This window comes from Oreochromis niloticus, linkage group LG9 (assembly GCF_001858045.2).
Source record: "Oreochromis niloticus isolate F11D_XX linkage group LG9, O_niloticus_UMD_NMBU, whole genome shotgun sequence".
In the NCBI taxonomy this organism is placed as follows: Eukaryota; Metazoa; Chordata; class Actinopteri; order Cichliformes; family Cichlidae; genus Oreochromis; species Oreochromis niloticus.
The window spans coordinates 21,119,140-21,136,061 of NC_031974.2; the positions used below are offsets into that span (position 1 = coordinate 21,119,140).

The 16,922-nt window shown below is 42.5% G+C and overlaps 1 protein-coding gene across 5 annotated transcripts in view; it reads left to right on the plus strand.

The window, feature by feature from the left end:
• sema5a (sema domain, seven thrombospondin repeats (type 1 and type 1-like), transmembrane domain (TM) and short cytoplasmic domain, (semaphorin) 5A) overlaps positions 1-16,922 on the plus strand; it is a 140,738-nt gene that overhangs the window by 118,607 nt on the left and 5,209 nt on the right. For 4 of the 5 annotated variants that reach the window (XR_269493.4, XR_002063341.2, XM_013270374.3 and 1 more), the window contains 5 exons: positions 9,330-9,539; positions 11,638-11,808; positions 12,007-12,162; positions 15,523-15,567; positions 16,234-16,445. Coding sequence is in view for 3 of the 5 variants with exons in the window: in XM_013270374.3 (XP_013125828.1) it covers positions 9,330-9,539; positions 11,638-11,808; positions 12,007-12,162; positions 15,523-15,567; positions 16,234-16,445 (794 nt within the window). In the remaining 2 variants the exon portion in view is untranslated. The remainder of the gene's footprint in view (positions 1-9,329; positions 9,540-11,637; positions 11,809-12,006; positions 12,163-15,522; positions 15,568-16,233; positions 16,446-16,922) is intronic. The other variant, XM_025910406.1, reaches the window with a different exon arrangement.

A 16,922-nucleotide genomic window follows, 5' to 3' on the forward strand; every position in this document is an offset into this window, starting at 1 on the left:
GCTGGTGAGTGATGGCTTCATTTTATCCCAGGGAGAAACGGTGGCTTGTCAGCAGCCTGATGTGTTTCACTTCAGCTGATCTGGTATCAAGGCCAGGGCCCTCTCATGGACGAGAGATTAGTTCTTGTGCACGGATGTCGTGAGCAGGCACTGAGTAGACACAAGACAGCGCTGAGGGACGACTCTGACGGATGACAACCAACCCAGTGTCCTTATTGTCTTTTTGGTATTCTGACTCGTTCTCTTGCTCTCGTCCTACACTCAATGCTCCCTTTATATGTAGCCGTTACGCTGTTTGTCAAGCAAAAAAAGCAAAAGTAGTTGAGGCAACAACGGAGCGCACAGCTTAGTTAGAGACAAAGCTATACAACACATACATCTGGTACCTGAGAGGCCTGTTTCTATGGGAAACTGCTACAACATAGTAAAAAAAGATTGAATGCATTCCTTATTTTGCTGAATAAAAGTAAGGACGTGAAGGGCTTCACAAAGGATGAGAGATGGTGAAAGAGTGCAACATCCTGAGAACCAACAATAATCTACAAACAGCTGTTGTTTCAGTGAGGCGAGATCATTTGGAAGAATTGAATATGATTCATTGAGATAGAGAAATAAATGTATTTGGTGATTGGTCTCCAATGACCCATCATGGCAGAACGGAATCCCTAAATAGGATTTAGGACAGGACCCTGGACACTGGTGGTGGTGAAGATGAAGGTGGAGGCTTGGATTGAGCTCTGAGTTTCTGGGTGAGGTGGAAGGAAAATAACCGAGAGCACAGATTTAAACCACGCAGAGTGGAAGCTGATTGACTCAAAGAAGGCAGGCAAGAAGATGATTGGACTAGACTAAAGACATCAGTACTGAGATTGGCATCGTGGGAAAGTTGTAGTAATGGAATGAAGAGACTAGCAGCAAAGAATCCAGGAATGCAGGCAGATGAGTGATTACAGATCTTCCTTACTTAACTTGCGCATAAGCTTCATATCTAATTCCATCCATCCATCTTCCATTTATCCAGTTTAGGATCCTGGAGGGGCGTAGGAGTATGTCCCAGTTGTCATAGGTGGAGTACACCCTGGATAGGTCACCAGTCTGTTGCAGGGGTAGCACAGAATCCATTCACAGTCACATTCACATCTATGACCAATTTAGATTTGCCAATATACCTGTCATTTCTGTGGACTGTGGGAGGAAGATTGAGTACCTGGAGAGAACCCACGCAAGAAAGCACAGACTTCACACGAGCAGCATCGAGCAGTAGACCTGTTACCTGTTGCAAGAAAGTTCAGGTTCAGGGGAGTTCTGTGAATATAGCAATGAAATGTTATAGATCAATTTTGGTCTTCCTTGACTTGATTAGAGTGCACTGGTGCACAGTTGTTAGTGTATTTGAAACTGAAACTCAAGCCAGGAGGTTAAAAAAATGGACCTATGGGGCAAGATTATTTCAAGGCACATTTCTGTAGCACACAAATTGTTCAAGAACACTTGTATCTCGTTTTATTTGTTATAAACAAGCGCCTAAAAATAATCTGTGATTACTGTCAGCTTCTCTTGCTTTCTTATTAGCACCGTTTATGTGCATCGCATCTTTAAACTCAGTTTTTAAAAATCTTACAGTGTAACTATAGGTCATGGACTCGTGGTTTGCCAAACAGCAAATATTTGAATGCTTCAGAATACAATCCCTCTGAGGCTAACTGAGATTTGAATGGGTACACAAAGCTGAGTATCAGGAATTTTTAATAGCGAGTAGTCAAAACCACGCAGCAGCACATTAATGTCTAACCTCGTGTTGTGGATGAATCGTCATAGGTGTTCTCTTGACTGAGAGAGCAGCCACACTGATCATTTTATTTTATTAAAGATTGAAGAATTTTGGTCATTTTTGATACCACAGTGTTTGTTTGAGTTTGGGAATTGAAGAAGAGTTTAGTCCCAGAAATGGCTAATGACGTCGGACTTAATGGGCGGAGTTCCTTTGTTGGCGTGCAAGAACCTTGTAGCACTACTCCAATCAGGTCTTCATGGTAGAGTGGGCAGACAGAAGCCATTCAAGACTAAAAGGCATGTGACAGCCTGCTGGGGGTTTACCAAAAGGCACCTTAACAGCTCTCACACCATGAGAAGCAAGATCCTCTGCTCTGATGAAAGAAGGATTTAACTGTTCCGCCACGATTCCCAACGACATGTGTAGCGAAAACTATGCTCTTGGCATCACCTCATTAGTGACACCTCAACACTTTAACACAATAGTGGCAGCATCATGCTGTGGAAATCTGTAACAGTGACTGGGAGACTAGTCAGATGGAAAAATGGATGCAAAAACAGATAAAAACCAAGCAAAAGTTTACATTCTAAATACCCAATAGCCTAAAACCATGCGGAAACACGGGAGCATCATCGGAAAAACTTGTTGATTCGCCCAGTCAGAATCTGGCCCAGAACTCAATAGTGCACTTCTAGAGAGACCTGAAATTGGCTGTGCACCAACACTCCCCATCCAGCAGGGATAGGCTTGAATGATTCTGCCAAGAAGAATGAGAGAAACTTTCTGTTCCAAGTGTGTAGTATCACTCCCAAGAAAACTTGAGGATGTTATTGCTGCCAAAGATGCTTTAACCGTTCACTAAGTGAAGGGTTTGAATGCTTATGTAAATGAGGTATGTAAATATGAAAACCCCTCCAAAGGCCTGTTTTGCTTGTCATTGTGGATGGAGTACTGTGTTCATTTTGTGTAATAAGTTGATCCATTTAAGGAAGAGGCTCTTATGGAAACCTCTTGGTCTGCACTGTGTGTCTTTACGGCTTAAATTGTGATGTTTCTGTGTATTTTTTAAGTGATGTTGCCTTAGTTGCAAGATCCCGCCCTGTATGCCTGTCAGTTATGCCTCACCTAAGCACGTAACCCGTGCCCTCCTCCAGATTGCTGTCAGATGAAGTTCACAACCTAATTGGAATTAACTTGACACCAAACTTGCAGGGTAAGATTGGGATGCCAGTGACACGCTGCCTGTTTCACCTTCGGCCCCAGCACTTTACAGAGCGGCACAAATTTTTGTGACTTAGAGTCAACAAAATTAGGAAGCCAGTGTAGGCAGTTAAAAAAAACAAAACACCACCTGTCAGAATTTTTTTTTTAAATCACTTTTTTTAGTTTTTTGGCAGAAAGCCACTACAGCATGTCTGCATGAAATCATGGCTCTAAGCTCTTAAAAACATCGTACCCGAAGGTTTTGACAATGCCGTCTAAACAGTTTTCAACAATAAAGCTTAACACCAAAAGAAAAGTTTTTGGGTGCTCACATTCAGGCTCAGTGATGGGCTTTTCTTTGCCTGTGTTCTCTGACATTGATTCACTTTCAGCTTTGTTTCCCTGTTTTTTTAATCTGGTCTGACTGCTACCTCAGAAAGCTGAGCACATTATCAGGGAGAAGGATCTTTCTTTGATGGTAGCAAGTTTCCTTAGTGCAGGTAAAGAAATAAGTTTCCTCTTACACTGTTTGTTGGCCATCATAGATAGTTGCATTGGCTGTTTTTTTTTAGGTTTTTTTTAGTACAACAACCATGTGCTTGATGTCCAGCAGAACAGCCAGCAGAACCAGCTGAACATTTGTGTTACTCGTGATTGTATTGGCAGGAGTGATAAATGGAAAGAGCTGGCCTTGAGTTTCTTTTCCTCATATGTGCTCCTTCTGCTGTATTCAAAACAAGAATCTGGTCAACTCACCAACTGTGAGACTATGTTCATCAGTAGACGATTTATATAGAACATAAAAAGGTAAATTATCTATAAGATGTATATTTCATATATGTCCTGGTGTGTGCTGGACACAGGGCTGCCTGCTGTCACTTATACTTGGAGGATGGAGGACAGTTTATCTCAGGATCTCTTCTCTGCTATTTGAAAGTCATGTGGATCTTTTGGCTTCAACAAGCCACGATCTCCAGCTTGCTTGTGGTTTGCAGCTGAATATGAAAGGGTTGGGACGTACATTTGCACCTCCAAGTCTGAAACCATGGCTCTTAGTTGGAAAAGGAATGGATCAGGAGTGAGTTGCTGACCCATGTGGAGGAGCTTTAGTATCTTGAGGTCTAGGGAAATGGATTGGTGTGGCGTCTTCTGTGATTTTGATGCTGTACCTTTTTGTTTTGGTGGCCAAAAGAATGAGCTTGCCGATACACATGATGGAAATAAGTTGTCTGGGTTCAATCTTAGAGATAGTTTGAGGAGCTCAATTATTCAGGAGGAACTAGGATATCTTCTGGGTACCTCCTACGTGGGATATTCGGGCAAGTGCTACCAAAAGGAGACTGCAGGACAGATCCAGGACACACTCAGCTCGCTTGGGAATGCTTTGGTATCCTGAAGAAGCTAAAAGGGAGGGAGGGAGGGAGGGAGGGATGGATGGATGGATCAGGCTTTTCACCTTCCAACAAGGTGTTTATTTCAGTTCATTTTTTTCATACTATAAAAGTGAAACCTGAAACCTGCATATGGAAGAAAAGTTGTAGTTACCCTAATCTTCTCGTCATAGTTATTTTATTGTTGCACTTTGAGACAGAGACAATTGCCAGCACTCTCCTTGATGGTACATTCAAAGACAAATTGTCAGTCAGAAGCTGCAAATCTTATGATTCAATGCAGAGCTTTCTTGTCAGAAAATCAAAGCCCTCGGAAAAAAAAGACAAAAACACAAGCAAGCATGGGCACTGTGACATGCACAAGGTTGGTTGTTAGTGTGGTTCAAATTTTGGATTTCAAACATTGGCAGGGATGAAAACTAAAAACGATATGAAGTTAATGGTGCTGAAATTCAGCCATAATGTTTAACCTCCTGGAAATCCCTTTAAACATTAAACCCTGCAAACACCACAAAGTAAATAAATGTGGTTTATACTTGCTGGAGGTCGAATAATGTGCTTTTAGTCCTTGTATCCTTGTAAGCCTAAATATTACAGAGCGTGAATAAAACCTTCTCAGTCCAATAAATCAGTCTGTAATCAAACCTGGAAGTAGGGATGACAGTATTTCAGCAGAGGACACCGCTCTCTGAAGGTGCAAGTTGGGTCTTTAATCCTCCTTATAAAAACATGACAAACTCTCCGGATTCAACTTAGGTGAATTCCAGAAACATCCCGTTCTAGTACATTCAGTAATCCATCTACTTATTTCAGGTTAGCATTAAATCCATGCTCTTCTGTGTGTGTGTGTGTTTCTGAACTTGTGCACTCGTTCCTTGCGCTCTTCAGGAGTGGGTTTTTTAATTTCACTTTTACAAACCTTTAATTGCCTCTTCCTTGAGAGTGTTCCTCTAGAGGGTTTCTGGGTCAATCATCGCCCAGCAGACGTCAGGACAGCACAGGTAAAACGGCCACGCTGTGCTGCTGCAAACAGCCCGAGCTCCTAATTTTATGGTTTTACAACTCATACCATATGTACGAACGGCCATACATTTCTAAACACTTGCAGGCACACACACATCGAAAGAAATGGGTCCCTCCTCAGGGAGACATTGCTGATCTGATATGGAAAGTAAAGGCGGAGGGGGAGGAAGAGTAATAGGGAGTAAATGTGCAGTTCAGAATCTAGGACAAGCTGGAAGAAGCACTTCTCCTCTCCTCTTTTCTCCCAGTGTGGTCTTGGTTTACTCTAGTGCTGATAAAACTTGACAGTTCATCTCTCTTCTCTACTGAAAGTTTCTTTTTTTCAAATGTTTTCCACCTGTTTGCCTCTCACATCTGTCTATCTTGAAGCTGAGTTGTCTTTCTGGTTTGCAGATGTCATCTCAGCTCCATCTCTGTCTTAACAGTTGACTGTACAATACATTCGATTGCAGGGCGTTGCGTGTCTGCGCGGCCTCGCATATTTTTTCCCTTTTTTTTAAATCCAACATTGCTCTTTTTCACAGCATCCATAATCCCACACACACATAACTTCGCCAGTTTGTTTACAGTGCAATTTGCCTTTGAGCTGGGTGTGAGGTTCAGCGAGGGGAGGAGGGGGGAGGGAACTCTTTTTTTATGTCCTAGTTTCTTTGCGGTGGGGACTATTGGATGTTGCACTGTGTCCTTCCTAGCTTTGGCTCAGCCTAGCCTGTCAGGAGAGCGAGGATTAATTCTCTCCGGCTGTGTGTGGTTCTTGTGATGATCGATAGATTCGGTCGCTACCTATTTGAGAAGGAGGGCACCAAGCTGTTTGTTTTGGCGACAGGAGGGCAGCTCCTGTGAAGTAGCGTTAACAATATGCACAGTACATCAGAGCAGTCTCCGGCAAGAAGCTTAAACAAGCAAAGGGAGCAAAGTGCAGTGTGTGTATGTATACTGTATTGTGGGTTACACACAATCCAAGGCTGTGTTTGCACATACTTGTGTTGTATGTGTGCCTTGACTGCAGCGCTCTTGTAATGTGTGCGACATATTTGCACATATGAGAAGCATTAATGTGAAGCAGTCCATCTCCCTTGGTGCAGTGGTCCAGTCTACCGGGCTACTGAAGGCATGATAAAGAGTATGGGTCATACTGGCAGGTGGGACTGTCCATACCACTTCCTGCTCAGAATCGATAAAGAGCTGGGGGCCTTGAGCCCTGGACGGGCCTGTCAGCACTCACACCATCTTGACGCCGGGGTGAGTCAGCCTGTGCACTGCCAAGGTCAGCCGTAGTTATGAAGAGGTTGAGGATTTGCACTAGGTAAACACACTCTCTTCTCCCTGAGAATACAAAGCAGTCGCGCCATGATAACTGTCAGTGAAAAGAGCATGCTGACAAAACAGCAAGGCCAGGCTGGAGGACGGAGAGATAGCAGCAAGACAAAAGGTAGGAGGAGGTTAACAGCAAAGGAAGACAGAGAGAAAGAGAAGGCTACAGAAAGGCCGTCCGCAAAATAGATGAGATAGTAATAATAAAGAAAAATCAAAAGATTAAGAGGAGAATCAGATACAAAAGGAAGGTTTCACGCTTGAATAGCTAAGATTCGTGATCCAGATGTGCGTCTGCGGTCTGTGTGAAAAGCCCTAATACGCTCTCCTAGCGCTCATTTAAATGCAAGAGCAAAACGAGACGGAGCGCAGAATGATGCCGAGCAGACGCGGTGCAGGCACTGAATGAAGATTTGCATTATTATCTGAAAAAAAAGGAATATAAAAATCACAGCACAGTTTGCCGAAGGAGTGAATCATCAAAAGAGGGCTCGGTCAGTCACTGTAGTTCCATCGGATGTTTGAGTGATTATCGTTCAGTCGAACAGACGAATTTGTTCTTTTCGTTCAAAAATGCCAAAAGCTTTCTCTCTCCACTCATTCTGCTCATTCTCTCAGAGCAAGGAGCTGATTAATGCGCGCGGTAATTACAGTTTAGTAGAAATTAGGGTTTCATATTTCATTAGGAATCATCTATTCGACTCATTCCAGATGAGAGTACACAGAATAGTCAAGTGATGTTGTTTGATGAGCGAGCATGTTCGCGTGTTGACGGGGCGCACGCTGCTCTCGCTGAATCCATCTTTAAAGAGAAGATTAAAATCATGGGTTATGTTGTGGAGCTGATTTCTGGTGGCATGTGCGTTTGTAGAGGTTTAAAAGTTTCATAGCTCAGAGTCATGCTAGCAGTTTTGTGTGGCACACACTGACTTTGCACATCCTGATTATAGCAGGTGGAGTGTTTACGGTGGTCATCGTGTCAGTATTGCAAGTTACCATTTTCTAATTAGCTTTAGCAAAGAGTGAGGACGATAACAGCCGTTGGTTTTACAGATATTGGATCATAAACCAGAGGGTTACATAGTGATGCAGTTGGTGACAACATTTTTGCATCACATTGTCAGGCACCTGAGTCTTACTTTCTGATTTATGACTTACTTTTTTCAACCAAAGTCCCAATAAGAAGGCAACTACACTCAATTTCCAGCACTTTCTGTGCACCTGTCATAAAAGTAAGAAAAAATAAGAAATATTTTAAAATAAGTCAAAAATTTGTTTCAAACTAATAAATACGTTGTCATTTATTAGACAAACAACAAATTTAATTCACATTTTTTTATGCCTAGACGTGAGCCGCCACGCTGGACTTCCCTAAGAACTCAGAAATTAATCAAGCATAGCATTCAAACACTAAAACTAATTTTTCTCTTCAGGGATGCAAGGAAATAACTGTGATTTGGCATCTTAATAAAAAAAAATCATAATGTGCTTTAATGTGTTTCTGTTTCTTTTATAAATTAGTGCATTTGAAAAGTCATGGATAAGAACAAATTTTAGATTTTAGCATTAAAAATATTACTTCAGTTTAAGAGCTTGCACATAACGGTGGATTAACCATGATAAAAAAACATAAAAACTCATTTTGGTAATTACCAATACTGTTGATTTAAAGCGGCTACAACACCTAATACGTTGTACCTAATTGCATTGTATGTGTAGAGAAATACTGGAGACTGTATGTTAAAGATGAAAAGTGATGCTAATATCAAAGTGCCTTAAATCTGCAATCTTTCTTATGACCGTCTCCTTTGGCTGCACAAACAAGACAAATTGGATCCAAATCTATGGAGAATCACTACTTCTCACTTCATTTATGACCTTGTAAATGATGGTGTCATGTAGAGTAAAACAGACAATAAATCAGAGTGGGACTAACAACTAACTGTTTTACTGCTGCTTTACTTTCCGATACAGCCCTCTGGTCTGGTTTAAAAACACCAAAATCCCAGATTTGAGTCTTCCAAACAGGACATCATAGGCTAATGGATGACATCATATAGAGTTGGCATCATAAGAACTATAATTAATAATCTTCCTTCAGGTATCACCAAATCTGTTTGCTCAGATTTGGGGGACTAACCTACCAAAAAAAAAAGTTACCAGCCATTCCTGGATCCATGCTACCTGCATTACTCACACACAGAAGTGGGAATGAATAAACCGGCGTCTGTGTTCCTGATTGATTGTTTGAGACAGCACACTAAGACTGACAGCCTTTAGAAGCTCCTATCATTTGATGAAATCCGTCAAATTGCTTTACAGCAGAAAGTCATTGAAAAACACCACAAGCCAGGAAATGGGCCAGACTCTTTCAGCACAAATTGAGCTAAAGCTTGTAGCTCCCAACTCTAACAGTAAAGGCACATACACTGTTGTCAAGAGTGGTTATTGACTCTCTGCCCGCTTATTGCTGTTGAAAATAGATGCGCACATTGATGCTAGTAAGTGAGAACAGCCGTCTGCTTTCTTCCTGCAAACAGCAGTGTTCATTATTGAGAAATACTAACAATACCACAATTTTAGATACTGATGAGAGTTTTGTCACAATTGTATGTCTTGTTTAGGAGAAGTGCTTCGTCTGGGGAGGATCTCAAGCCACACGGTAAACGGCGGCTGGTCGTCCTGGAGTTCCTGGTCTCAGTGCAGCAGAGACTGCAGCCGGGGAATCCGAAGCAGAAAGAGGACCTGCAGTAACCCAGAGCCCCGGTATGGAGGTCAGACCTGCTTGGGGCCGGCACAGGAGTACCAAGAGTGTAACATTACCCCTTGTCCAGGTAAGAAATCCACAAACATATTCTGTACAGTTAAATACATGAGAGGATTTCAGTTCATTTCATTTATAGTAGCAAAGGCATGCATCGATTTAAAAAAAGAAAAAAAGACTTGGAGTCAATAAGTCTCCTTTTCAGGCACATTTAAACACACACTCCTCCACACGGTACTCAGGCTTCGGCTTTTTTGTTCTGGTAGGGTTTTTTGTGTGATTAATGTATAAGAAGTGCAGAGACAAAATCACTGACCAAATTATCAGGAACCACAAAAGAAATCAGTTGCAGATAAGAGGTGTGACGAAGACCCCAATTTACACCAAGAATCAAAGAGACAATCCCTGTGGCTCTCCACTGTGTAATTACATTCCTGGGTAATTATGCTGCCAGCTATGGGAGGCCTTATTTTGTTGTGAAAAGCCCTGAGACAATGCATTTTCAACACTCCTCTAGTGAAAGACGGCAAGAGGAAGCTTTCTAATTAAAAGAATACTCTGTCTGACAAGGAAAGTAAGCTGTCTAAATGGAAATCCACTGCTTAGTTTGGCATAAAGCACACCTGGTATCCTGCAAGGGCGGTAAGCAGACAAGCAGGACGTTGTCTCGGATGATTATTAATCAAGCCCCCCTGGAGAACGGCTTTGCTATCTTGCTAAAAGCCCGGATCGGCGCATCGTCTTCGACACCCGCGATCTGTCTTCATAACTGCTGCCAGGCTGTAAGCAAGCGAAAGAGACAAGAGAGTGAATGGCCATCTATACTATTTTTACAGCCTGTTAATTCATTCAGTGAAAGCAGACACCATTCAGCTCCTCAACAGCTTGAGCATTCTCGCTAATAGGGTAAGCTGTTATCAGCTGCGAGCTCAGATGAGGACTTTGGATGGATCTCAGAGAATCTGATTTGGTTTCTCCTGGAGGAAGGTTGCCACAGGTGCTCGGCCCTTGAGTGAAACGTTGGGTGAATGTGCTTTGATTTTCCTGCACTGCGTTAATACGTGTAGTACACTTTTTCTGGGACGTTGACTGGAATAATGCCACAGCTACAACATGTTGATGAACAGCTCTGCGCTCCTGTCCCCCAAAGGAAACGACTTGAGCAGCAATGAATACTAATGCACACTCAATTAGCACCCCTCTCAAAGTGAGATATTATTTCGAGGTATCCAAGCCAGGCTGGAAGACCAACTTTAATCCTCCTTTGGCTAATCTAGTGCTTTTTTAAAATTTGTTAGTTTGCTGTGAAGGAGCAGAGGAGATGGGGGGGAAAAGCGCAATGCCTGCAATCCATCTGCTTTGGAAACAAATGAATCCAGGTTTTTCTTGAGTCTGCACCCGAGATGAGACGATCCGTCATCGAGGGCCAGGGATCGACTTATGTGTCACTCTGTGATAGAGAAATTACACCGAGATGACAAAAAGCATCGGCAACTTCAATTACCTGCACAGCGCTGCCAGCCATCTCCAAGTCTTTAAAAGCAATCGAAAAGGGGATTTCTCTCTGCTACAATGAAGTGAGGTTTTATCCAGATGACTGGCAAAGGATATTTGCCTCTGCTGTGATTCATGTGTAAAGATGTGCCTCCATTTTTATTGCTCTCTTTATTCCTCTCCTTTTATTTCTCCCTCTCTTCGTTCTCTCGATTCATCCACCTATTTATGCAGCACGTCTTCTCTGATGCGGGCCTGAATATTCATGTCTTTTAAACGTCTGTTGTTTGGCTTGGCATCACATGAAGAGAGAAACAAGGCAGCGGACTGCGATGCTTCATTTATCTTTATTAATCACAGGAGAGAGTGTTATTCCAAGGGTTTAGGGAGGTCAGGCCTTTGCTGTAGCAGCTGGATGAAGCCCAGCTTCTTTCAGTTCAAGACAAAATGTTCTCCGTGCCTCGTATGTCTGTATCAATCACTGGTGTTTCAAAATGGATTAGAGTGACTTCAACTGTCTGTTGTAAAGGACTTGGAGATATGAAAACCCACATTTTTAGCAACTGTTTTATTAGAAAACCAGGAACAGCAGAACTTAGTGACTCTTTCCTGCTGTCTTAATAATATCGCCTCACATTTATATTAAAAATGTGCCACTGATATCCCCGGTTTAGTGGACGGCAGCTGGTCATGCTGGTCTTCGTGGTCCAAGTGCTCAGTGACGTGTGGAGGGGGTCACTACATGAGGACACGAACCTGCAGCAACCCCCCGCCAGCCTACGGAGGGGACATCTGCCTGGGTCTTCACACTGAGGAGGCACTGTGCAACACGCAGCCTTGTCCAGGTACTCACACACACACACACACACAGCTTAATGATAAGCAGCTTCACAGGCTTATTGTTTATTTTCTTTAGTTTCTTTGAGCCCCTCAGAGGGCACCCATGCACCACTAAAATACTCATCCAGTGCTGCACACACACACACTCACATACACCCATCGGACAGGCTGTGTGTGAGGTTTGCTGTCATTGCCGTTTCCAGAGAGCTGGTCCAGCTGGTCAGAGTGGTCCCACTGTGACTCCAGCGGCGCCCAGCTGCGTGTGCGTCACTGTGATGTCCTTTTCCCCACTGGAAACCAGTGCTTAGGAAACAGCAGCGAGACCAGGCCGTGCTCTCCTGACTCCAATTTTATACCAGGTGATCACACACACACTTCCTTCCTACCTTCCTTCCTGTGTAGAAAAATCTTGGGCAATCATGCATGACTTAACACACAAGTTTAAACACACAAACACACACACGCACACACTCTTCACTACCCACCACCATATGCCCACAGCAGCAATTGAGTTCATTTGCAAGAATCCCATGATAATGAAATGCATTATTGATCCCTCTAAGGGACCCGTCTCATGTCAGAGGTCAGGTTCAGCGACAGGGCAGCGCTTTCGTGGATGGTTGGGGTTATAAGTATTTTGCTCAAGGACTCTTGAGTACGGCAGGTGATTAGGTGGGGGCGTGAACTCGGGTGCTACACTTAAGGGCAGTCCCTTCACCCATTCCAACAATCCTGCTGCCGTATTAGTTTCATTATGAGCCTATGAGTCTTGTCAGGCCATGCAGAAAGCACTTACACAAGCAGTTTTGCCTTTCTCAAATGGAAGAAATTGCTCCTGCATGCTGTTTGTATCCGGTCAATGAGGTATTTTTGCTTGCCTCTCTGCGTGTGGTGTTTCCATAATAATAATATTACCTTTAATGTTGAAAGCTCTTTCCTAATGAGAATAGTTATACTGTTAAGGCAAGAGTGTGTGGGAGTGTTTTTGCCACTTGTGAACAACTTATTAACAACTTCTTAAATGTCAATTCAAAATAGTTGAGCAGAATGTTAGGTACAAGAAAATAAGATAAACGTTATTGATTGAACACAGAGAGCTAACTGCTCACCGGGGCTGCCAACTTGCAGAGACGCCCACTGTCAGGTTCTGTCTCACAGTCTCAGGCTGCCTGAACAAATCTCACATCAAATAACAGTCGATGTCTTCTCTTGCCATTGAATATAGTACAGGTTAAAAAAATAGGAGAAGACATTTGGTGTGTTGCTCACAGCTGTTTGTAGGAGTCTTCCCCTTTGAGGTTTGTTAAATATACATAACTTCACCGACAGAATCTATATGTGCATGACAGAAGTTTTAGTATTACTTTATTATTATCAGTCGAGGTCTAATATTAGGTAGGCTTGTGTGCAGGCTGTGTGCAGGCATGCTTATAAGCTGCAGTTATATTTTATTTGGCTACCATTCTCAGGTTCAGTCTTGATTTTTAGCTGTTTCTGCTCTCCTAATTCAAAAATACTCAAGTTTATCATACATAGATAGACCCCCATAAACAGGACAGGACTCAGTAGTCAGAATAAAGACTAATTTTACTGTACTATAAGTTGCTGTCATTCAGTAAACCTTGATTACATTCTTGTCAGCAGCACAGCAGCATATTAATTGTTTGGTGTATTGTTGTGCTTTGGGACTTGTCTCAAGGATACACTCAAATACATCCCGCCCTCTTTGTCTAAAGGCAATTTCAGAAGTCCGTCCCATCACATTACAGCTACAGCTGTAAGTAGTGGCACCTTTTCATTTAGATGGTGGTTTTATAGGTTTAAAATATTGAAAATAATGTGACTCATCTTCCAAAAATTATTGTCCTAATCAGCAAAATAATTGGTTATTCTTCAAAAACCAACTTGGTTAAACATGTCGTCATTGGAATAGAAAAAAATCTCCTATTCCACCACAACAATGACCAAAAAGGCCTCATTTTTTTAACCCTCTGAGCTCCAAGTCGACGTTAGTGACAACCCAACCCTAACTCTAACCATAACCCTAGGCAAGTAGAATATATAATATTTGTTTTTATGAAATTGTCGTCCAAAGTCTCAACAATCAAGGAACAAAGAAACAATCATTCTAACTGGCACACATTAAAAGCAATCTTCATTTCTTCCAGTATGGTGAGTTTAGGGTTAGGGTTACCACCTTGCTTAATCAAAAAACTTAAAGGGTTAAATAAGCCCTGCTCTCTTACTGTTCATACAGATCAGCTTTTATGTTTTCAAGAGTTCTTAACATATTAATGACAGTTGCATATTGTCATTAAAACTGCATGTTCAATGGAAATTCAGCAATCTCACAAGCTGATGATCCATTTAGATGACACTAAATGAAGAAACACATTGTTCTTTTATTGCAGCCTAAAGCTAGGCAGTCCTAGAGAGAGGTGTGATTTCAGGCTGCTCTGTGTTGGCAAGTTCAATGCTACCTGTTGACTGATAAAAAATAAAGAACAGGACAAAGCTGCGACATTAACAGATGGTATTCTGAATCAGGGCTTACTTAATGTAACCCCACAAACTCAAACTGGTTAGTTGATGATCAGTCATCCCGGTACAGACCATTTTAGCTTGTGATGTCTATTTATTGTTGATAAAATCCTACTTTGATTGAGTGATAGGATTAAGCCTAGAGTAATTAAATCAAGTTTGCAATTGCAACACATTTGAAAACAACTGAAGTTGACTAAAGTGCCGTACACGTTGCATTGCAAGTCATGTCAGAAATATGTGCAAAAAAGCAAGACACAAAAGAGAATTTACAAGATCAATGGGTACAGAAAGCGAACATGATATGGGATGGAAGTAAGACAGAAGATAAAAATGGCTAACACGCCTAGGAAGAACTCAAGGTGGTTGGAAACATCTTAAGATGTTTCCTGAACCGAGGGGTTAAGTGATTATGAGAGGGAGGTTTTTACAGAGCTTTGAGAAGTTAGGAAAATCCTTTCCTTTTAAAACCTCAGCATACTTACTGTAAAACCACATGCACATTATCTGACGCACACACCATCAGTATTGACATCTGCTTAGACAGGCATCTCCCTATCGACAGCCAGTAATGTGAGACACAGAAAAGTATCGATCTCTGCTACACGGAGATCAGTGAAACTTCTCCCTTTATCTGAGGATTCTTGTGCTGATGTTATTCACATTGTGTTACAGGGAACACTGGGAGGGCTGCGTCTGCAAAAGCTACCCATTCACGAGTAAAGTCCCCGGGTCTAGAAACTTCAGGGATCATTAGTTATCAGACAGAATAAACATTTGATTGAAACATGGATTTGTAACCTTTTCTGTATTAATTAGCAGGTGTATAATACTCACGAGAACCTTCACAGATCTTTATAGAATTGCCCATTTGCCTTTATACCTTATCATCCATCCCATTTTATGGGAAAGGTAGTCCATTAGGGTTCATTAGCAACGTCTTGTACTTCATTTCCTTTAATGGGAGCTGATACTTTTCATAAACCACTCCAGGTGCCACAGCCGTGATTAGCTTGTGGAGTTTTTTCACGATAATCTGTGCCATATTGAGCGCAGCTTTCATCCCCACATTCACCTTCAAGGGTTCACTTTGTCATGCTAACAGGGGAGAGTATATGTGTTTGGCTATATCCCTGATACCTCTGCCTTTTTCTTGCTGTTTCTTTTTCCTTTGCCAGAAGTCTCGATCGCACGCTCCAGTCAGGAGGAGAGGCGCTGTGGAGGTAATTTATATGTGTGTGTGACAGAGGGGGTGAGATAAAGAGAGGGGGGGATATAGCACCTGGCAGAAAACACGTACAGTATCATGGGCAACAAGATAGCTTTGCAATCCTGCTTAGCGGCACAGAAACTCTCAAGAAAATGCATCCAAGAAGCAGGAAAGAAGACGGTGGGCAGAGCTGATCTTATGTTCGCATTTTTTTAAATGCTTATTTCCTGCGATAAATAAAGCTCTCATTTCAAACTATCATATTCTGAGCAATCATCAAATTCTAAATGTATTATTATGTTAAGACTAAGGTTAAATGAGTACTTAAATGATGACTCATTTGCTATTATCAGCTGCTAATAGCTGTTACAGTGTTGCTAAGGGTACAGCAAATAGCATCCATTAAGCGTTTATATTTTTTCTTTAATCTTCTCTTCTCGTGCACACAGTGTGTAAACAGAGCGTGTCATCTCCGTGATAGATTGTTTTCCTCTTGCACAAAACAAAGAAGGGGGAAAAAAAGAGCAGCAACAAAAAATTATCTATTTTCTTAAGCAATACAGAAGGGTCTTTTTTACAGTAAGACACTCCGTGGTTACCGTATGAATTGCTGCTTCAATTGCGCTTCCGCCATGTGAATCGGCAGAAAATTACCCGCAGCCTCTCGCTCTCCTTCCAGACTTCAACCTCTTCCACATGATTGCCGTGGGGCTCAGCAGCTCCATTCTTGGCTGTCTGGTCACCCTGCTGGTCTACTCGTACTGCCAGCGCTACCAGCAGCAGTCGCACGACGCCACCGTCATCCATCCCATTTCAGCCGCGCCGCTCAACACCAGCATCACCAACCACATCAACAAACTGGACAAGTACGACACCGTGGAAGCCATCAAGGTCTGTAGACTTTATTTGCCCCGGGTTCGCGGCGGGTCACGCTTGACAAACGTTGAGCTATTTACAGGCAACATTTCCTTACTGTTTGACTTAATCAGCTGACGTCCCCACTCTGAGTCAGTGAGCAACGGTTTGCCTCTTCCCCGGGTGTCAGCTGTGATTAAATGCACTTCTTACTGCATGACTCTCACTGTCACGCCACCTCCTGTCGTGCTCAGACACTCTCTAGTTGTGTAACAGATAGGCAGCTGTGCGTTCATCCTCACTCCCTGTGCTCCTCTGCTGTGTGTCTCAGTGTGCGACTGTTCTGTGTCAGTGGTCATACACTGCTTTCTCATAACATACAAAAGTGCAATTACTTATTAGAGCGAGTAGGAAGTCGGTGAAGAGGCTTTGCATCTGCACATTTGCCTGCTTTGTATCATTATTGCATCCTAAAGTGCAGGCAGAAAGTCGGATGTGTGAGAGCCAGTGAAG